At 42.2% G+C, this 23,468-nt stretch overlaps 1 protein-coding gene across 4 annotated transcripts in view; it reads left to right on the top strand.

Moving 5' to 3' along the window:
- PRKD3 (protein kinase D3) overlaps positions 1-23,468 on the top strand; it is a 108,347-nt gene that overhangs the window by 62,135 nt on the left and 22,744 nt on the right. For 3 of the 4 annotated variants that reach the window (XM_075924927.2, XM_075924926.2, XM_075924928.2), the window contains 9 exons: positions 1,048-1,205; positions 4,406-4,595; positions 7,702-7,779; positions 9,086-9,269; positions 11,114-11,237; positions 13,284-13,361; positions 16,105-16,381; positions 18,471-18,523; positions 21,660-21,732. In XM_075924927.2, coding sequence (XP_075781042.2) covers positions 1,048-1,205; positions 4,406-4,595; positions 7,702-7,779; positions 9,086-9,269; positions 11,114-11,237; positions 13,284-13,361; positions 16,105-16,381; positions 18,471-18,523; positions 21,660-21,732 — 1,215 coding nt within the window. The remainder of the gene's footprint in view (positions 1-1,047; positions 1,206-4,405; positions 4,596-7,701; positions 7,780-9,085; positions 9,270-11,113; positions 11,238-13,283; positions 13,362-16,104; positions 16,382-18,470; positions 18,524-21,659; positions 21,733-23,468) is intronic. The other variant, XM_089777380.1, reaches the window with a different exon arrangement.

The raw sequence follows: 23,468 nt of genomic DNA on the forward strand, positions 1-23,468 counted from the left end.
TTCTGCAGGGAAGCTGCGTTCTGGCTTGATCAAGAAAACAAAATGGCCACCAGCAAAAAGCCTAAAGACAAAGGGGAAGCAATGCCTTCCCTGGGTCTTAGTGCTCAACTTCTCCTCTGTTCCTATCCCTATTCTGACTGCAGGCACTGAAAGGGGCCGTGCTGTTTTAATTTTTTTCTTAACTCTCGGAGTCCTTCCCCCCCACCCCCAACAGGATTTTTTCCCCGGTTGGGGGTGGGTGGGTGGGTGTGTGTGTGTGTGTGTGTGTGTGTGTTTTTTGGGGGGGGGGGTTCGGTATTTTTGGTTAAACCATCTGGCAACCCTACTCCTAATGCACCTTAGCCTTCTTGGCTACAAGAGCACACTGTTGACTCATATCCAGCTTCTCATCTACTGTAATCTCCAGGTCCTTTTCTGCTGAATTGCTGCTTAGCCAGTTGGTATCCAGTCTGTAACAATGCTTGGGATTCTTCTATCCCAAGTACAGGACTCTGCACTTGTCCTTGTTGAACTTTATCAGGTTTCTTTTGGCCCAATCCTCCAGTTTGTCTAGGTCACTCTGGGCCATATCCCTACCCTCCAACGTGTATACCTCTTTCTTCTCCCCCTTCAAGAATTTACCCAGTGTGCTGACAGGCAAGAGGACAGAAACCCAGCCATGCTGGCCACTCCCTTGGTGTTATGGCTGTCCCCAGTGGATACTCTGCAGAATATCTCTCCACTGTGGGCTTGCTGCCCCCTGTGGCTATTCTCAAATCATGTACGTCCGAACAGCAGCCCCTCCCTTTGTATCTTATGGAAAACTGTCCTTTTCCCCAGGTTTCCATTTGTTCTGGCACAACCAAACCCCGATCTTGCTTTAAGTTAGAAGAGGAAGCTGCTACCATTTATGAGGAGTTCTTGGAAAAAGTAGACTTGCAGATAGACACATTCTAAAATAAAGTATATGTGTATATTAATGCTATACTTGCCATTGTAAAATGTTTTAATTATTTGTGCTAAAGAAGGAATTCTGTTCACATAATTTTTTCAAACTGACATTTTTAGGCTGTGGATTAAATTACCATAAGCGATGTGCCTTCAAGATCCCAAATAACTGTAGTGGAGTGAGAAAGAGGCGTTTGTCTAATGTGTCTTTACCAAGTGCTGGGCTTTCAATTCCCAGACCAGTGCAAACTGAATACACAGCCACTGCTGCTGAAGAGGTATGTAACAGAAAGTAAAAACACAATGTACTTTATATACAATAGTGCTGAGTTAAATCCACCATGTTTCTGGGAACTAGATCCAACCTTATATTGTAATTGGTTTACTGTAAATTGAGTAAAACCTAGTTTGCATTAACCATTTCAGACTATACTTGTTTATTTTTAAACTGCTGGTGAATCTTATACACTGACATATGATGCAGTTTTTGTGTTTACAGTGAAAGTGAGAAGTGAAATTTGAGGTGGATTGTAACTTGTTATGTATAATGGCAAAATTAATGGGCTATTCGCAGTAATGTGTATTCTTCAAAAAATACTGGGTTAGGAGATGATAAAATACATTGCTTTCTTTTGGAATATAGATTCAGTGTTCAATTACTGTATCAGTCTATAATAGTTAATTGGGTAAACACAGTATAAATTGTACATGTATAATCTGAGAAGACAGAATGTTCCATAGAACTCAGCAAAAACACCTATGTAGGGAGTGTTCATTTTACAGATAACATCCACTGTAGCTGACCACTTTTACAGATGATGAGAAATAAACACGAGCTCTAGTATCCCAGACATGGTGCCAAAACATCCAAGGGCAAATGATGTTGTTAGGGCAGTTGTATTTGTTACTGTGATCAGTGGGGGGCCGTAATGTAACTGATACTTAAACATGTTCTTATATCTGTTTAAAAGTAAATCTGAGTTAATTGCAGTTGATAGAAATAACATTATTTGGTCAAAGTTGGGGCAGGTAATAAGTTGCAGTTACAGAATTTCTGCTTTTTATCTTTGGCCAGGATTCTGAATCCTAATTTTTGTCAGAGTTCTTTTCTGTCCTATGTGTTGAATTGAGGTTTATCTATTCAACAGATGGGTCTAACAAATATTTGTCATGGCCTCAGCCAGTGATCAGTTACTTACAAGTGAAAAAGCTCAGTAGGACAATCTCATAGTCGTTTCCAATACCAGAGAAAAAGCATCAATGTTCTTTTGTTACACAAATTTATAATGTTTTGTTATCTTTTCATATACAAATATGTTAGTCTCATATTTCCATATTACCACTCTCCCTGTAACAGTAGAAGTTTAGTGTTAGTTCAGACTGGTCTTTTCTATGTTTGCAGTTACTTGATATTTCTCTTGTTCTCCCAAATACGATTACTCTGCAGTTCCTTACGTATGTGCAACTTTGAACATGATTACTCTGTTGTTTTATACATACACACATCTATGTATGCTTATACTCTGTTAAACGTTATCAAAACAGACTCTTAACATTGTAACAGCAGTTTTCTGCCAGTCCTGAATATGTCTTTGCTTCCCAAGAATATGATCTTAGAACGTGTAGTAATCCTCTGCATAAACAGCTTTAAATTTGGCTAGAGAACACAGTGAGGTATTTGCCCTTTTCAGAGCTATTTGGTAAAACTGTATTTGAGTGACTGAGCTCCATTTTGGGAATGCCCGACTTCAGTGAAGCAACTTCACTTCATATATGCTGAGGAACTAGTCCAAGGTCTTTAAAATATTGTCCTGGACATTAATGCCACACACTATTGCTGTAATTTACTATGTACAATTGGTGTGTTTGATGTTGGACAGTGTATGAAGGGAGATCTTACAGTATATATCGTACTGTAAAGGAACACAATACGCCTTTTGGTCAGAGACCGGAATGTCCAGTCTCAAAACAGTGAAGATAAATACAACTGAGTTACCATTGAAAATCTTTGCAAAAATCATTTGAAGGAAGAAGGTAGTATAATCTAAGAATGTTAAGGACTAGTCGACTATCCGATAAGTAAATGCTTATCGGATGTCAGTCAACTAGTCGATTTCCTCCCCCCTTTGCTGCCTTCATCTGATGATGTACTTCAAGAAGGGATACTTCAAAGTGGAAGCGCCACACAGCTGAGCTGAGGATCAGCTGTGTAGCGTTGCCTCTTTGAAACCCCAGAGTGGTGTTTCAAAGGGGCAGCCGCACACAGCTGATCCCTGGCGCAGCTGTTCAGCAGCTGCCCCTTTGAAAAGCTGCCTCAGTGTTTCAAAGTGGCAGTGCCATAGAGCCCGAGCTGACCCTGGGTTCTGGGGAAATCCCGCGCAAAACTCGGGGTCATCTGGGGAGTCCCCAGCTGACCCCAGACTCCATGAGGGTGCTGTGGCTTTGAAATGCACAAGAGCTCCCGCTGAGGACTCTTGTACATTTCAAAGCAGGCACGTTCTCGTGCAATCCTGAGTGAGCGGGACTTCCCGCTGGTCCCCAACCTGCACTCAGAGTGCTGCATTCCTCCTTTGAAATGTACGAGAGCTCCAGCGGGGGTTCTCGTACATTTCAAGGGAGGAATGCAGAAGTGCCTGTCCAGTAGTCAATGGAAATTCCCTTGACTAGTCAATTAATGGCAATTTAGAATCCTTAGTATAATCACTGTTTCTCCAGCTAATGGAAGTATTTACATTTTTTTTGCATATAAATGTTTGTTTGCTCAGTGCATTTTAGATTTCATCTTTGTTTTTGTTTTCAGCGTTAAAGGAGATTACATTGACAAAATATGATACACTGTAATAGCAGTCTATTTGGCCCTGAGTTACTGTCATTTGTTTTGCAGAGCATGACATTCCTCCACCTTCTTTGATATTTAGTTTTTTTCCAGGTGGTTGTCACTGAAACTAAGTTACTATTACTTTACTTTCATAAACAATGCACCTAGATCAAAATAGTAAGGCTTAGAATATTTCATTTTAGTTTTAAAATTACACATGTTGGATTTTGAATTTTTACCTAATGCAGTAAATTGTCCTGGTGTGCAAGGCTTTCTGAAATAGTGTAATGTGGGAAGTGTCTATTTTTGGGTTGATTACTTGGAACTCCTCCCATTTTGGAGGAGTCTAAATGTGAGGCTGATGTTTATCAGAGGCCTGTGCTGTTTTTGGGCTTGTATCTGAAAAAATCACAAGCGGGTATATTTGGTTTTGTTTATAATCATTTTTGTCTTTGTGGAAATACAGAAGCGCAAACTTTTTCCTGCTCTGTGCAAGGCTTTTATAGTATGGCTTCTATCAAAATTACTTCTTAAAATTGCCTGGCCAAGATGCTCTGCAAAAAATGTTTCCCAGTTTCTGGGCCAAGTGCCCCTTGAAATAAATTGTTTCTAAGCCTGGCATTGTTTTTACTAGAATCTCATGTGCATCTTTTATTCCAGCGTTGCCATCCAGAATCCAATAAGAGAATTCCATCCTGGAGTGGGCGTCCAATCTGGATGGAAAAGATGGTGCTTTGCAGGGTGAAGGTTCCACATACCTTTGCTGTCCATTCCTATACTCGTCCTACCATATGCCAGTACTGCAAACGTTTGCTCAAGGGTCTTTTTCGCCAAGGAATGCAGTGTAAAGGTAGGAGTTCAATGCTGTACAACAATAAGACTAATTTCAATGAATGTTAAAATAGTCAAACATTTTTTAAATGAATAATATCTAAAAATAGCAGCTTTATTTAAAACAGAATTATATATATTTAAGGTAATTGCAGTTTTCATGCTTTGCCCCATTAAAAATGTGTATTAATTGGATGTATAATTTTGTGAATAATGTATTTGAATAATATTTTAGTTCATGTAGGTCAGAAAAGAAGATAATCTCCCAAGGATAATTCTGAGTAGCTCAAAAATATTATGGAAGATATTCCTTCCCTTAAAAATCACTTGCATTTCAACTAGAAACTTTAAAACAAACAAACAAACACAAAAAACTATTTGAGACACTGTCAAATATAGTACTTTAAAAGACCTCTCATTTCTTCTTTTTAGAATGCAAAGATCACATTTTTCCTGTACTAGCTTTGTTTCTTTCATTAGGTGCTTCTGTGGTCATAGGGCGGACATGTCTCTACTTCATTGTTAATACAAAATGTGAGACTATAATATCACTACAGCTCTCAGAATGTAGCATATTTTCACATTCTTTGTCTTTTGGCTCTACATTAACAGAATATCAAACATTACATACTTTACCTGTTCAGAGTTTCATTGCTTTGTTTGTGTAAAGGAGTGACCACTCACTGTCTGTACCGCCTATCTTTCTGGCCTGTGGCAGGACCTGGGCCTGCCCACTGTTTGGGTCCTAAACCAGGGAGCCTGTTGCTAGCCACCAACTGCTGCTGCTTTCACTATCTATTGTAGCATTCCTTGGGCTGTTTCCTACTGTCCCATCAGCCTGTAGGGTCCCGGGTTTGTTCTCTGTTTAAATAGGGTGTTTCCCTGCCCTCTTTGCCCAGAGAATTGGTAACAATCTTTGCCTTGTTTTTTGAAGGTTCTTACAGACTCATTCACCTGGTAAGCTTCTAATAAGTGTCTGTCCCTTCTTGTCTTTCTCCCAGGCCTCTGTGCCTAGAGGGCTTCAAAGTTCTGCCTCTGCTTAGTCAGAACTTCTACTCAGTTTCTGGTGTATGTGTAGTCTCCTACCCTGAGACTCTTCTGTCCAGTTGCTGCAGCTTCCCCAGCCATTCAGAAACAACATCCTTTTTCCTCTGGGTCCAGCAATTAAGGCAATGTCTAGACTGCATTGCTTTTTCAGGATACCGGAAGTATCCCGGAAAAGCAACACTGCGTACCACAAATTGCGTTTCTTTTTCAGATTTAACATTGCAGTGTAGTCCTAGCCTAACTGAGCTGACCAGGCCCTGCAATTCTTTTTATATAAGCCTTCTAAACTTTGATTGGCAGCCTTACTAGGCCACACCCCACTCTAATGTCTTTTTCTGGGCTGGAATGTGGTAGGACTGCATGGCCTTAATTGGGGCTTCAAAGGACTTGGTATACCCTGTCATAAGATTATCACAGAGAAAGTTTAAAAAAGTGGTGAATTTTAAAAATTAACACAGATTGTAAAATATTTCTGAGCATACCAGAAAGCCAGATTTGGGGACTTACCTGCTTTGTTTCAGTATATTTGAGACATCCCAATAAATCTTGAATAACTTGTGTGTAAATACCTTTTTGTTTAAAAACTTATTTCAGTTTTGTTTTCACTTATCTGTTATGGAAAAGTAATTGTAAAAGTGATCAACAGACATCAGTAGGTTCCTTTGCAATAGGGAGAGTTATAGCCTCACTTCTTTAATCTCTGTTGGTATTACATCTTGGAAATTCTGGGCTGCATCCAGGATTACTTAGAATTTTGAATCAGTCTTATAGTATACACACTGTTGATATGTAATAAAAAAGCTTAAAAAAGACACTTGAAACTTTTGCAACCCTTTAGAAAGTGGAAATGTTTGTCAGCAACCACTTCAAAGTGAACTAGTCTTGAATCTATTAAAACACATCAGAATCCTCTATCCCCAATTTCATAGAAGTTAATTTCAGTAGATATGGTTAGCAGAAGTATAGAGATGTGAGCAGTGGGCATGAAGGAAGAGAAATGAAAAATAGAGGTGACCAGCATTTCATGTAGTATGACTTAGGGATGTAATAGTGTAATTGATTAACTGATAAGCAAAATATGTTAATGCTATAGACAGCAGTGTGGAGTGGCACGGGGCTTCTTGGGAGTGGGACCAGAGCACGCTGGCTGCTGCGCCCTCCCCCCTCCCCCCAGGGACTATAAAATAGTCGAGTAACCGAAAAGAATTCATGAGGTTAATCGACTATTCAGTTAACTGATATTTAACATCCTTAGTATGACCCTTTCTTCACAGCTCCTTATTGGGATTCTGAGCATCTTCATCTCTCTACCTCCAGTTATTCAAAAGTAAACCAGAAAACTGACCTTATTCTGTACATCTTATTAGAAACAGTCCTGGGGAAAAGGGGAAATTACTGTGTTGACATTTGGTCAGGCTAGGTGCTCTGAAGACCAAATAGGGCACTAGTTAAAGGGTAGGAGGCTGAACTGTTTGTGTTAATCCTGAGGAAGCGAGAAACCGCTGGTGATTTCATGTGGGCAGCAGCAGGAAGGACTAGTTTGTTGGTTCAAAAGTAGTTCTGGAGGCATAGAAAATCTTTAAGATATGGTAACTATGCTGATGAGAGAAATATCAGGGAACTGTCAGGTGGTGAAAGACTTGGTTTCATAGTGGCCGTGATGGTTGCAATGAAGGTCAGAGTAAAACTTTAGTTCCGTAACTGCAATTAGAACAAAGGGTGGGGAGGAGCCACTCTAAGCCCAAAACAATGAAAAAAGGAACTCAGGATGGAGAAGGGAAAGTATGAAAGAAGAGAACCAGAGTAGTAAATAAATCAGGATTAAATAAAATAAGAGGGAGGCAGAATAGTGTATTTCTTGCAGAGAGAAGAGATAAAAGAATAGTCATAGGTACCAATGTAATTGAGTGAATTGCAGTGGAGCCCTTTCGGCAAGTGAATTCATGACAAGATTGTTGACTTACTTTCTGGCCTGAAGTTGAATACCTTTGTTAAAAATAATGTGATTAGTCATTTCAGTGACTCTTTCTAAGTATGAGTAAAACTAACTTAAACATGTGGATTTTTTTCTATTTTAGATTGCAGATTTAACTGTCACAAACGTTGTGCATCTAAAGTCCCTAGAGACTGTCTCGGAGAGGTGGTGTTCAATGGAGGTAGGAAAGATATTTTCAAATAGTGAAATATCTCTGGAGACTTAACAAAACATACAAACCTTATTTTTATTACTTTCTGTTCCTTTTAACTCTGAATATTTTTAAAGGCTAAAGTTAATTAAAGGCTCTTTTCCACTCCTTTTTCCTTCCTGGATAAAAAATTGTCCCTGTAAAGTAACTGAGAATTAAAGGTTTGGCTTTAAGACCCACATGTCTCTGGTGATTAAAAAGTTACTTAAATTTTTTTGGCAAGCTCAATATACTTGATTTGAGTTTTTGCTTGAAGTCAAGAATTAGGAACATTTGTTCATGTCCAAAAACAAATTTAAATTGTACTCAATCTACTTAGTATTTTTCATGAAGGACAGCTTTCTCTCTTTGTTGAAAAAAGGTCCATTTTTAATGGAGTACAATGGAAAATTGTATGGGGAAACATTCTTTCTTAATGACACATTTTAATGGCCAATCAACCAAACAATACTTTATAATATACTTCTGTATGTATCTGAAGAAAGAGAATTTCCACTAACTTCTTGGAGCTTTGCTTTAATAGGACTCTGTTCCTAAAGGGGGAAGAGTCACCTTTTCCTAAATTCTTTAGGTCTTATCCTTTCCAATATCATTTTTCTTTTGTCTGTCTTGTCCCATTCAAAAGGGAAGACATAGGCTTGATTCTCCATTCTGTTTGAAATTTATGCAGTTAGGTTGGAGAGGTGGAGTCACAACTGACTGGTTGCATCTCCCTAGTTCTTGGCCACCTGGCACTGCCAACATAACTGAAAGCTGCAGGGGAGCAGTTCTGACTTGCACTAGTGAAGAACTGAGTGTGCACAAACTCTGTTCTGCCACACCCTACCTTCTTTGGATTACCCCTAACTCTACTCTCCTCTATGCTGGAGTGGGAGGTCAGTTGGCACAGGGGAAGCTTGCTATTGGTGTAGTGTTTCCTTGAACAGGGACTTCACCATTACCATCAACTTTAAGGCCATTTTGTATTACTCACAGCATATGTGGTACAAATAACTTTAGTAATTCTGTGAATCCAGACCATAGAATATTGCCTGTAATTTTCTCATGAGGACTGTTTTGGCTGACCTCTAATCTTGGTAATATGAAATGAGGCCTGCATTAGTTCTTTATACTCTCTACATCAGTGAGGAAATCGTAGGATTTAAAATGGTTCCACAAGTGTGGTTAACAGTGTTTTTGTCTGTGACTTGATTTTTTTGGGGGTAAGACTGTGTTTCAGAGGGAGAGTTCTGTGACTTGTCTTTGCTTAAGGTAATTCAATTCTGTCTGCTGTTAGAACCTTCTAGTCCAGGTCAAGATTTGGACATGCCAATGGAAGTTGACAGCAATGAAATAAACATTGACGGTAGCAGGGGTTTGGATGATGTAGAAGAACCTTCTCCTCCAGAGGATAAAATGTTCTTTATGGACCCTTCCGATCTTGATGTGGACAAAGATGAAGATGCTGTCAAAACTATCAGGTGAGCAGTGCCACAGATTTTTGTGCTACAGGCATTCCATTCCCCAACACTGTATACTAAACTATACAGTTTTTGTTCCAGATTTGTTGCTGTTAGTTAGATCTTCATTTGCAGTTTTACAAAATATTCAGTTCCAATTAAAGCTAAAACATTCAGTTCCAAATAAGTTAAAAACAGATCAGGGATGGTCAAACTTCCTGATACTCTAAGTAGCATACAGCAACCTTCAGAAGTTTGAGAGTCCTGCGACGAAGTGATGGGGCTAGGCACTTCAGCTCTGCAGCCTTGTGAGGTCTTGGGGTGTGTTCCTGCTGAAGCCCTGAGTCCTGTAAGCACCTCCCTGTAAGCTAAAGCCCCAAGTCTCCCCTGTCTACTGGCACTGGTGCTGAAACGAGGGGTGCAGAGGTGCTGCCCATACCCTCTAGTTTGAGATGGTTTCCATTATATACAGGATTTACAGTTTGGTTCAATAGCTCTCAGTACCCCTTCTATAAAAATTGTTCCAGCATCTCTGCCTGCTGGGTAGAAGCCCTAGCTCCCTCAACAGTCTAGTAGACAGAGAATGGGGGATGTAAGAGAGCCTCCAAGAGCCCCACGTTAACCGTAAAAGAGTTGCATGCAGCGCACAAGCCACAGTTTGGTCACTCTGGCACAGATATATGTGGGATATTTTTCTTGCAAAAGTTGTTGTATTGTGATTGTCAGCCTGGAAATAAATCACCTTATTGAAAAATGGTTAGAATTACAGATTAGTCAGTGGAAAATGCCTTTCTCTCAAAGATCTTCATGCCTATTTTATGCTATTGATCTTGGATCAAATTTATTCCTATTTTAAATAGACCTAAATGGATTTAGTTCTTGTGTTTTAATTCCATTTGAGTTTGGCTAAGGGAGTTGATATTTCAATTTTTGTGGTTTATATTTTGATGTGAGTGTTGATTTTTCAGTATACAGCTTGTATATCAATTGTGTTTACTTACATAAAGTCGATTTGAGAGAGAGAATTTGGTTTCTGCTGTTACTTAAATCTTCTTGGGCTTGCATCAGACAATCATTATCCAGTTTGGGTATGTTACTTTAAGTAATTTTTTAAAACTTCTGTACTACTTTGAAAAATGTCGTCATGTTCTCTGAAGCTAGGCTTGCAAATCATTCCCGCCAGTGCTACCACTGCTTTTTGTACAGGACACTGGAGGTTTTTATTCACAAAGTTGGATAAACCTCAGGTTTAGCTAATTAATGGATACAAATGTTAGAAACCATTGGAGCCTGGTCTGCACTTGAACTAACACTAGTGGAATTTTGTTGGTAAAATTTAGTGAAGGTGTGACTCAAATGTTTCTACCTAGGTGGACAGCTTATGTCACATGTACAGGTATAGATGACCAGTGGAATAGTAGTATTATGGTATAGCTAATCAGTGGACTAGAATAACAGTACATAGGCATTAGTGGTACTATTTTCTTGTTTTTAGGGGGAAAAAAGGCCATTCAATTATTTTTTTGTGAGAGAGCCTTATTTCTTTAGTCATTCTCATTCCAGCCAGGCATATCTTATCTTTAATTAAACATACCTCTCTATTGTAAGTGCTTTCACATTTGTATTGGTGAAGCTAGTAGGAACCATATGACAACGTGTTGCAGCTGAAAAACCCTGCTATTCACTTGGATGCTCATTTTGGTAGTAGTGTTCAACTTACTTAGAAGCTGACCTTGTCAATCAAAGACACAGCATTTATTGGTAAGAAAAGATGTCTGTTCCTGAAAACACACAGTATAGTACTAATATAATTGTCGTTAAATCTTAATGATTTCTGATTGTTGTAAACTTTTTTTTAAACTTAGTCCATCAACAAGCAATAATATTCCATTAATGAGGGTTGTACAATCAATCAAGCACACAAAAAGGAAGAGCAGTACAATGGTGAAGGAAGGGTGGATGGTTCACTATACCAGCAGAGATAATCTGGTTAGTATCTTAAATTCCTTCACATATCTATTTTATTGTAAGGGATACTTGTTTACATCAATAAATTAGTTTCCCTTGTGTTTAAAAATGTGGTTTAATTATGCATGTGTCCTTCTTTAGAATGTAATTGAGTATTTTTATATCTATACAATAATAGTATGACTAAGCAAATCTAGGAAGGAATTGATTCCCTATTTCCTAGTCCCAAAATTGTCTAGTCAGCAGTTCTCAAACTGTGGGCTGGGACCCCATAGTGGGTCACAGTCCTCTTTTAATGGGGGTCACCAAAGCTGGCTTAGACTTGTTGGGTCCAGGGACTGAAGCCTGAGACCAAGGGCTTCAACCTTGGATGATGGGGGACAGTTTTTTTGCCTGGGGCTTTGGGGTCCCCTGAGCCACCAGGAGTGGCAGGGCTCAGGCAGGCTCAGGCTTTGCTTCCCTGCCCTTTGCCTAGAGTCATGTAATATTTTTTCTATCAAACGGGGATCATGGTGCAATGAAATTTGAGAACCCTTGATCTAGGCTTTCAGTTAACACCATAACAGTGCATTTAGCAGCAGTAGCTATGTGTTTTCCTCTCATCTGGGACCAGATTGTATTTTCCACCTAGAGTGACAAGGTTCCTTAAGGGCTTCTTTCATGTTCTTTCCCCAGTTTCCCCCTTTTGAACTTAAGTATAGTGTTAGCAGAGTTGATGTGTCCTCTCTTTTGAGCCCTTAGCCACCTGATGATGAAGTTTGCCTTTGTAGTAGTCAGTGCTCCTTTTTTTTTTTGGTGATAGTACTGCCCGGTATGCAGTACCAGTGCCTCCAACGCAGTACCGGCACCTCCAGTCAGAGCTCAACAACTTTTCCTCTGGAGTACCGGCACTTTTTTTTTTTTAAACACCAAAAAAAAGCAGTGGTAGTAGTCATTACATTAGCTTGAAGTGTAGGGTAGAATCAGGCCTTCAAGACACATTCTCTTTGTTTCAAGATGATATTTCATTTTCTCTCCAAGGTTGTCTCAGCGTTCCATATAAACCAATCTATTCACCTCCCAGTTTTTTTCCCCTCAAACACCACTCAGCTTTTGGGAAGCTAGCCCTAACCTAGATGTTTTAGTAATGGACTCTCCTTTTCCATCAACAGGAAAAAAATCATTTGATAAGATTTTCAGACTATCCCTAGCCTTCGTTGATAAGGGGACAACCTGTATCCCCCACCAAAGGGGTCAAAGTTGGTCTTCAGTTTTATAAAAACTATCCAAGTTAGATTCCACATTAGAGTTCATTTCACTAGAGTCCTGGCAATCTGTGCTACCTGTTTGTAGAATGTCTTAATACTTGACATTTTAAGGTAGGCACTTTATAGGACACTACTCTTTGGCAGAGACTTTCAAATTGGTTATTCTGCAGTCATTATTTTAAGTAGAACTCTTAGTACGCACATCCAAGCAAATAGCTTCTTGTTAGTCACCAAGAATGGACAATCACTCATCAAGAAGAGTTACCTTACATTAACTGTGATTTTTTCAAGATGTGTTGTCCATATGGATTTTATGATCCACCCTCCTCACCACTACTACAGAGTCATTGTCCTCTGGGATTCTGTATTGGCAAAGGGACTTGAGGGATGGTTGGGCTGTGTAATCCCTTGATATCCTTGGAGGAGAGGTATGCAAGAATGTGTAGAGTGCAGATATGGCCCCAGCAGACACAGCTAGCCAAAGGAATCTGGTCTTACCTGCGTGTAGTACATGAACCATGACTGAAATCCATGTAGACAACACTTCTCAAAGAACCACAGTTATCACTGGGTAAGTAACCATTCTTTACAATTTGTGAATTGCATCTGTTCTTGAGTTTTAAATATTGGTGTGTGTATCCCAAAGTAGACATTCTTTCATGCATCCAATGTAAACTGAAAATTCTAGCAGCTGTAGCCTGACATTCAGTATGTAGTATTTCATGAGTATTGTAAATCAAATCTTGTACTTTAAATGTCTGGAAACTAAGTTTTAGTAGTTTTGCTTGTGCCTCATGATGCTCTGTGGTATGTCTTGTAGAGAAAGAGACATTATTGGAGACTGGATAGTAAATGTCTTACGCTATTTCAAAATGAATCTGGAACAAAATATTACAAGGTAAAAATATTTTACATTTATATAGTACTTTACTTGTTACTATACACACATCCAGTTACCCTCACAACAAACCCTGTGAGGTAGAATGATAAATATTATCCCTGTTCCATAGATCAGAACTGAGACAGAAAGATGGTGTTTTGCCAAAAGAAGAGCTATGCATAGAACCTTAAGAGCCCATGCTTCCCATTCCTTTGCTTAATCAATTGGACTAAATGTCTCTTACTTGAAAAGTATTTAAACTGTTATTTAAAGGGGGTGTTAATTTATTATACGAAGGTTGTTAGCAGTTACTGGATAGTTTTAGGGATGTTAAATATTGGTTAATTGAATAGTCAATTCACCTCATGAATTCTTATCAGTTAGTTGACTATTCTATGGTCCCGGGCAGCCAATATCCGGTGGGGAGGGGTCTGAGCTCCCGGACCCGGCATGAGCAGGAACTGAGCCAGGCTGCCTGCCCGTCTGGCTCCTAATACACTTTATGCAGAGCCGCAGTGGGGGTAGGTCTAGGACCCAGTGCAAGCCGAGACTGAGGTGAGCTGCTGACCAGCCTGCTAAAAAATGTACTGGTAAAGGGGGGGGGGGGGAGCATGTAGACTATACATTAACATATAAGCTTTTTTTCTTGTCGGTTAATCGACTATACTATTACATCCCTAGATAGTTTAGCTAACTGGTGATCAGAAGTTTTAAATCTGTTACAGATACTATTGTAGAAGAAATAGATTGATTGTTGTACAGATGGGACTGTAACTTAGAATCACAGAAATATAGGGCTTGAAAGAACCTTGAGAGGTCATCTAGTCTAGGCCCCTGTGTTCAAATATACCTAGACCATCCTTGTCAAGTGAAGGTGTAACTTTTTCTTAAGAACCTCCAGCCATTTCCCAACTTCCCTTGGAAGAGTATTCCAGTGCTTAGCTATCATTATAGTTAGAAAGGCCTTCCTAATATATAACCTAAATATCCTGTATTGGAGATTGAGCCTATATGACTTGTCAGATTTTAAAAAGAGAATGCAGAGGAAATTTGTTTGAACAACGGGTAATGGTAAATAAATAACTTGACAATGAGTTTAACATGGATGGTGCTCAGCTTTAGAAGGTATTTTTCACTCTGTATAACTTCTGTCATCTGCTTTGTTATTTTTCTAACTTGTCTACTTGCTCACTTCTGACTGGCCTTGTTGAAAACTGGGGTCTTCTCTTATTATACATGTTTACTGTAGATGTTCACTTGATCCTCTGTATTTACTTTTAAGTTCCTAAGATATAACTTGAAATTTGTTCTCTGAGGAGTAATTTACCCAAGATCAGTGAAATGCATTCCTGTGTTCTTATCTTGCCATGCAGCCTCCCAGTAAATAGTTCTGGTATGCCAATAATTCCTGCAGATTATTAATAGAGTAATATCTTTTGTGGTGAAATATTCACAATGTGTTTATAACCTAAGCAGAGATCTCCTCCCCACCCTCATTGCTGAATGCCATCAGGCTGTGTCCAAATCTTGCAGTTTCTTCCTCCATTACATCTCTAAGGGTACGTCTAGACTACATGCCTCTGTCGCCAGAGGCATGTAGATTAGACTACCAGACATAGTAAAATGAAGCGGCGATTTAAATAATCGCCGCTTCATTTAAATTTACATGGCTGCCGCTCTGAGCCGACAAACAGCTGATCCAGCTATTTATCTGTTCACATAGCTAAAATTCTTATCCTCCTCCTTCCTATCTTGACCAATGTCATCTTTTCTTCTCAGACCTCTCTGATGCTCATATTTCCCCAGTCCAGTCTGTTCAAAACACAGCTTTTAAGATTTTCTTCAGTCGCTTCTCACCTTGTGTCACTACCTCTTCAGATCTCTCCAATTACTCTTACTTTTCTCTACTTGAAGGCTTTTTGTCTTCACCTTTAAAACCTTTCACAATTTTATGCTCCCTGCTTATCTGTTCTTGTCTTTTATTGAGTGACCCTGCCTTCTCACTATAATGCCAACCTACTTCACTTGCTTGTCCACTTTTCCCAGGTGTTCTTTCATGTTCTTTCGCATTTGCAGGGAATGCCCTCGACTAACTCGTCCATAACTTAACAACCCTCTCTTTTTTCAAATCTTTCTCCAAGTCCCTCTTCTGCCATGATTCTGTGGTAATTTGCCAGCTGATAATGACAATATAGAGTGACAATGGGAATATCAAATGTTTATATAGAAAGGAAATGTTGAGGTTTTTTATAATTGTGCACATAACTAGCATAGGTAACCACATATTCTTATCACTGTTGCTGTTGTCTTTTGCCTCCTATTCCTGCTTGGTTTTGGTCACACTTGTATCTTCTCTTAGTTGTAAACCCTTCACAAAAAGGATATAATTATGCGTATGTTTGGTATTTAATGCAATGATGTCCTGGCCCAAATACTAGTTATACTGCTATTTAAAAAATCTAAATACAATCCTATTACTAAGCGGCAGAACCCATGATGTTTGTTTAAGCTGTGCTCCTATTTAAGTTAATGCTGGTTTGACTTAAGAGTGCTGGATTGAGCCCTAAATATGCATGGAAATAAGCAGCACGGTGGAAAGTGTACAGCGATTTGGGAAGACAGGGAAGTTAGTAGTAATATGAAATTTGACATTACCAAAACATTCAGTTCAGTGGCTGTAATGATTCCTAACTTGTAAGTTCCAAGATGTTATAATACATGTATGTTTTCAGAATTTTTAACACTTAATATTTTTCTTCAGGAGATTCCACTTTCAGAAATTCTCCAGGTGAATCAGCCCCGAGATTTCTCAAACATGGTGCAGGGCAGCAACCCACACTGTTTTGAGATCATCACTGACACCATGGTATACTTTGTTGGTGAAAACAATGGCAACACCCATCACAATCCTGTTCTTGCTGCCACTGGAGTGGGACTTGACGTAGCTCAGAGCTGGGAGAAAGCCATCCGTCAGGCGTTGATGCCAGTCACTCCTCAAGCTAGCGTGTGTACTGCAGCAGGACAAGGAAAAGATCACAGTAAGAAGGCAGACAAGGCACTGTTGTTCATATATTGAAGCTGTTACTGATTTAGGCTTCAATTCAGGAAAGCCTTTCAGCGTGTATTTAAAGTGAAATATTCATTTAAATGCTTTATTGAATTGGAGCCTTACTTAATTTTTAGATACACATGGAATTTTGTCATCTTAACTGTGAAAAGAAATCTTTTCACTTGCGGAACCAAACAGTAGTTAAGAATCTCTTGTCATTTCCATCATAAATGCATATTACAAAACCTTTATTGTCTGTAAAATTCACACATGGTTGATGCACTTAATACAGGTCATGACTAAAGTACTTTTAATATGACATTTCAAAAAAAAAGGATTGTTCGTTTAGTTAAAACTCCCTTACATTTAAGAAACTAATACTTTATGGTACTGTCCACCTAATTCCTTTCATATTTGTATAGTTACATCCTAACTGTAAGCACAAGAAAGGTAGCTAGTAATGGGATGTAAATACTGCCTACATAGGTGTGTGCAGGACATTTCATTAGGGTGTGCACCCAAAGAATTTTTTAAAAATGTACTTTGACCCCCATTAGCCACACCCCTGACCCTGTTAACCACGCCCTCTGACCCCCATTGGCCACACCTCTGGAGGTAATACTCTCCTGGCAAGATGGACACATGACCAGAAATAAAAGGTGTCATGTGACACCCCCCCCAACTCCCCTCATGCAACTATCCTGCAGTTGCATTACCCCAATGTATGTGACATTAACTTGGGGGCGAAGAGGCTGGGGGAAGTGTTTCCTCTAAGAGTTTCCTCCCATGAGCAGAATGAATTTTGTGTTGTGCACCAGTACTGAGTTCATGTGGCTTGTTTGCATGTGCCACTGAGGCACCCAAGTTATTATTAAATATCTCATAAATCTCTACCTTTTTCCTCTGCTGTCATGTCTCCTCCCCTTGCTCCATCAGCTACCCTGCTGCCCCCCAACCCCTCACCCTCCTCTGTTGTCCTGACGCCTTCCCTTCTCACTGCCCTCAGCACTCCTGTGACCTGCCCCCCTCCACCAGCCCTTCACTCCCCCTGTACCCACTCCTCCAGTAGCCCCACTCTGATCATGTGAGCTACCCCTCCTCATCCCCTCTCCTAACATCTCCCTCTACACACCTGCCCTGCACCTTGTCTGGTGCTGGTTCCTCCCCTGAAGGTGTCTGCCCTTCTGCTTCACCCCAGAATCCCCTGGCACCTGCACCTTCCTTTAGCCCTGCACCCTCCTGGTACCTCCCCCTTCCCTCACTGGCCTTGCCCCCTTTGCCCTCTTTTTCCCTGATGCCCACCCCCTCACCACCCTCTGCCCCCATTCCCCTTATACCTCTGTGCCCTCACACATGCCTTGCTCCATCCCCACCTTTCTCATGTCCACCCCTCCTTTCAAGCCTCCTAGCACCTCCCCTTCCCCCCTCTAACCACCAATGCCCTTACTCTCTCCTCTCCCAGCATCACCCTGTCCCTCCTCCCACTGACACCTCCCCTCCTGCCCTTTTCCTCATTGTCTCCACTTGGCCCCCTGGCATTTCTCTCTCCTCTACCCTGTCCCTTTGTGCTTTCCCCTTTCTTCTCCTGACCTGCCTCTCTCCCCTCAGCACGAGCCCCTTCCTCTCCCACACCTTCCTCTTATTTTCCCCCCTTCCCCTCCCCTCCCTTACCTTCGGCTTCTGCCTTCCGATTCCTGGGGCTGGAGTCAGAGCTGGCCCAAGCTACAGGCCAGCCAGGCCCTAACCGGGCGCTCCTGGGGCGCCACACGGTGCTGCTGGGCCAGGCAGGGGCGTCCCCAGGGTGCCTCAGGGGGGCTGTGCGGTTTCCAGCTCCAGGCCTTGTACAAATTGTTCTAATCTTTTTACCTGTTTTCTGATCAATTTTGGCATTTTACAAATTCTGAACTATTGCTTCACAAAACAAAACCCAGACCAGATTGTCTAAATCAACATGTGACTTTTGAATCTGGACATACATAGTTCAGAACACCAGTGCAGTCTTTCACTCTGGCTACATTGCTAGAAGTCTGTTAAATTTTACTTTATCTTATATAATTATATTTTCCTTCTTATTGCAGAAGAGTTATCTCTCAGCATCTCGGTTTCAAATTGCCAGATCCAGGAGAATGTGGTGAGTCATGTACAAAAATAGTATTATGTGCCCGGACTCTTTTTTTTGTACAGAAGTTGATAGTAAGAAAGAATGTCTCATAAAATGGTCAGGATAAAACACCTAGTTTTATAGCCATGAAACTCTTTATTCTCATTAAGCACATAAACTGGTTTCCCTTACGGGTTTTTGTTGAGTGTGTGTCATCACATCTCACACAATGACTAGAATTTCCTGAGAGAAAGTTTCTTCCCTTTTATTTCTTTTCCAAACTAATGACACCCACAGAATAGGAAACATACATTTGTAGGTGGTGCAATAATTCTCCAAATACTTTTGGTTTAATTTTGTATATTTTCCTATACATAAAGGCAGGCGATTTTCATTAGAATTAATATATATTAGATAGGTTTTTAACCTTTTGTTTGGACTCTCATTATTAGAACCTGGAACAGATTGAACTAACAATGTGTTCTGGATTTTTTAAGAATGAGATATCAGATAGTCACCAATATTCAGAATAACAGGTAGAGTTTGCACATATGTCAGTACAAAATTGTTATTTTTTTACTGTCATCGTACTGTTGCTAAATACAGGCAGTCCCCGAGTTATGCGGATCCGACTTATGTCGGATCCGCACTTACGAACAGGGCTTTTCTCACCCCAGAACTCGCGGGCGGCGGGACCACCCAGACGCGCAGTGGTCCCACCACCGCATCCTCTGGGGCGAGAAAAGCTGCTCCGGGTGTCCCTGGTCTGCTGTGGGGGTCCCCAGCAGACCAGGGACACCCCGAGCAAAGCCGCAGAGGCGGGGGGGAGGGCGGTCCCGCGCCTCTGCAGCTTTGCTCCGGAGCAAAGCCTTGGAGGCACAGGACCCCGCCGCCTCTGTGGCTTTGCTTGGGGTGTCCCTGGTCTGCTGGGGACCCCTCCCAGCAGACCAGGGACACCCCGAGCAGACCAGTGACACCCGAAGCAAAGCCGCGAAGGCAGCGGGGTCCCCGCCTCCAAGGCTTTGCTCCAGAGCAAAGCCGCAGAGGCGCGGGACCTTCCCCGCCTCTGCGGCTTTGCTCGGGGTGTCCCTGGTCTGCTGGGGACCCCCCCCAGCGGACCAGGGACACCCGGAGCAAAGCCTTGGAGGCGCGGGACCCCGCCGCCTCCGCGGCTTTCCTCCGGATCTCCCTGGTCTGCTGGGGGGGGGGGGAGGGGCGCAGCTAGTGCGCTCCCCCCCCCCAGCAGACTAGGCTTTTGTTGTGGACGCCTGGGGTAGAGCAGCTGGGGTGCTGCCGGGTTGGTCCTGGGGGGACCTACCCGGCAGTGCCCCAGCTGTTCTGTCCCAGGCTCCAGATTCAACCGCTGTTGAAACTGATCAGTGGCTGATTCCAGGAAGCTGGGGGCAGAGCAACTCTGCCTCGGGCTTCCTGTAGTCAGCCCATGGTCAGTTTCAGCAGCAGTGGCTGAATCTGGAGCCAGTTCCGAGTTACGTACAAATTCAACTTAAGAACAAACCTATAGTCCCTATCTTGTATGTAACCCGGGACTGCCTGTACTATGAGGCAGATCTTCTGTGGAGATACAACAACTTGAAGTAGCTTTGGATCTGTCCCATAGTTTAAATTCCTCCTCTTTTTCCCCCCCCACAAAAATCCCCCAAAAAGCCTTTAATTTCAAACTGTTTGTTAAAAGCATGATTCTGAGTATGTTTAGATTTCATTGCTATTTTGGGATACAGGCAGTCCCCGAGTTACGCGGATCCGACTTACGAACGGGGCTTTTCTCGCCCCAGAGGACGGGAGCGGTGGGACGCCCAGATGCGCCGCAGTCTGCCGCCCCCGTCCTCCGGGGCGAGAAAAGCTGCTTCCCGTCTCCCTGGTCTGCAGGGAGACGGGGAGCAAAGCCTTGGAGCACGCCCGCAGAGGGACAGCCCGGGCGCGCTTGAGCTGTCCCCTGCGGGCGTGCTCCGCGGCTTTGCTCCCCGTCTCCCTGGTCTGCAGGGAGACGGGGAGCAAAGCCTTGGAGCACGCCAGCAGTGGGACAGCCGCGGTGCGCCTGGACTGTCCCGCTGCCCGCGTTCTCTGCGGCTTTGCTCCGCGTCTCCCAGATCAGCAGACCAGGGAGACGGAGCAAAGCCGTGGAGGACTTGGGTGGTCCCGCCACCTCCGTCTCCCTGGTCTGTTGGGGGGGGTGGTGCAGCTAGTGCCCCCCCCCCAGCAGACCAGGCTTTTCTTGCCTACCCCTGGGGTAGAGCAGCTGGGGGCTGCCGGGTTGGTCCCGCAGCGCCGCTCCAGACCAACCCGGCAGCACCCCAGCTGCTCTGCCCCAGGCGTCCCCAAGTCAGCCGCTGCTGAAACTGACCAGCGGCTGACTACAGAAAGCCGGAGGCAGAGTTGCTCTGCCCCGGGCTTCCTGGAATCAGCTGCTGAACAGTTTCAGCAGCAGCTGACTTGGGGACGCCTGGATTTCTTAAGTTGAATCTGTAGGTAAATCAGAACTGGCGTCCAGATTCAGCCACGGTTAAAACTGATCAGTTTCAGCAGCGGCTGACGCCAGTTCCAACTTACATACAGATTCAACTTAAGAACAAACCTACAGTCCCTATCTTGTACGTAACCCGGGGACTGCCTGTACTTGAAATATCTTTAAAAGTACCTGCTATTTCCCGAAATAGTGCGTGCACTATTCCAGGGTCCTTGTAACCCTTGTTACATGAGGGTTAAGGGATTTATCGCAATTATGCCTTATTTTGAAATTTGGCACTGTCTACAGAGTACCAAATTTCAAAATAAGCTCTTTGGACTTAAGACTCAGAATAAGTAGCTTATTCTGACAGAAGGATGCTGTCTAGATGCACCCTAACAGTTTAGTTCAAATTAACAATTACTATTCAATGTCCAAATGGATATTTGCTCATTGCTTATTAGCTAGTGTGGGTAGGAATGGTGTCCCTAGCCTCTGTTTGTCAGAAGCTGGGACTGGGTAACAGTAGGATCACTTGATGATTACCTGTTCTGTTCATATCTTCTGGGGGCATCTAGAATTGTCCATTGTCAGAAGACAGGATACTGGGCTAGATGGACCTTTGGTCTGACCCCGCATGGCCATTCTTATGTTCTCTCTGATTGCTCCTAATGCTTGCGGCTTATCTTTTTCATGTAATAGGATATCAGCTCTGTATATCAGATCTTTGCTGATGAGGTGCTAGGTTCCGGTCAGTTTGGCATTGTGTATGGAGGTAAGTTACTGTAAACTCTTGCTATGCATGTGCTTATACTGGAGGGTATACTTAGTTAGTGTCTATATATTAGCTACAGTCACATTCCATATCTCTATTCATACCTGAGTTGTCCCAATGACATATAATCTTTCACTTTAAAATGCTTAAGTTACAACATATTATTTGTAATGTGAAATTGTGAATAAATGAAATCCTGGAAATGAAACAATCTACTGTAGTGCTAGTTTTGTTCCATCTCCTGTTTCCTTGTTCCAGAACAGATCATTGTTACTTATTGTTAAGACTTCTTCTGTCAGAGAGCAAGGAAAGAGGCAAAAGAATAATAATTAAAAGGTCAATGTAAAGGAAGAAAATAGCTCTTACATTTTGGACATTTTGTCTCCATTGTCTAGAAAGCATTGAAACTTTAATTCTTCTGCATCTGAGTTGTGTGATTAATATCCTTCTCCTTACTCTAAACATTTTGGCTACGTCTACACTGGCCCCTTTTCCGGAAGGGGCATGTAAATTTCATGAGTCGTCGTAGGGAAATCCGCGGGGGATTTAAATATCCCCCGCGGCATTTAAATAAAAATGTCCGCCGCTTTTTTCCGGCTTTTAAAAAAGCCGGAAAAGAGCGTCTACACTGGCCCCGATCCTCCGGAAAAAGCGCCCTTTTCCGGAGGCTCTTATTCCTTATTTCAAAGTAGGAATAAGAGCCTCCGGAAAAGGGCGCTTTTTCCGGAGGATCGGGGCCAGTGTAGACGCTCTTTTCCGGTTTTTTTAAAAGCCGGAAAAAAGCGGCGGACATTTTTATTTAAATGCCGCGGGGGCTATTTAAATCCCCCGCGGATTTCCCTACGACGACTCATGAAATTTACATGCCCCTTCCGGAAAAGGGGCCAGTGTAGACGTAGCCTTTGTGATTGAGAAGTATGTTGATGGGGTAGTAGCTGTATGCCACTTTTGATAGAAATTTATTTTGCCTCTGGACCACTGGAGAGTGGTAACCATGGGTGGCCGGTAATGTAGGCAAGGGAAAACACAGCTTTCCCAAAATTGTCTACACGCCCCGGCTGCCAGGAAGGCTGGGGCTGTGGTGCGGCAGCCTGGCTTCCCCAGCAACCAGGAAGGGCTGAGGCTGAGGCTGGGCCACAGCATGCCAGCCCTGGCTCTCCAGGTAGCCAGGAGGATTGGGCTGGTGGGGAGGGGCTTGGTTTCAGGGGCAGGCTTCGGATGGAAGGAGGGGGGCTGGGGCTTGCCTTGCCTTCCCCAGCTGGGCCTTCACCCACCACCTATGGTAGTAACATGACATTTTGTGTAAGCATTTTCTTTTAAAATGGCAGTGTGGGATGGGAAAGAGATTGTGACAGAATTAGATAATTTTCCATGTTCAGCTTCTTATTCACTCTCATAATTATGCTGTCCTTTGTATAGAAACTCCTCTTACAATTACTCTTTGCTTCAGTGCTTATTTTAGCCAATATGTTCAATGCTTGTAGGAGGTATTTATCCAACTTCTTTAGTTCACTCCACCGTTTTAAAATGCACGTATGGTGTAACATATTTAAGACAATAACATCACAAGGAAAATGGGAGCGCATGAAAAGAATATAAACCATATCTTACGTTAATGTTATGTTCTGCCTGAATCGATCTATTTATTGCTGAGACAAGGTAGGTGAAGGCCAACTTCTGACGGAGACAAGCTTTTGAGATTACACAGAGCTCCTTGTCTCCTGAAGAAGTGTTGT

The sequence above is a fragment of the Pelodiscus sinensis genome, chromosome 3 (genome assembly GCF_052426305.1).
Source record: "Pelodiscus sinensis isolate ZL-2025 chromosome 3, ASM5242630v1, whole genome shotgun sequence".
Taxonomy (NCBI): Eukaryota; Metazoa; Chordata; order Testudines; family Trionychidae; genus Pelodiscus; species Pelodiscus sinensis.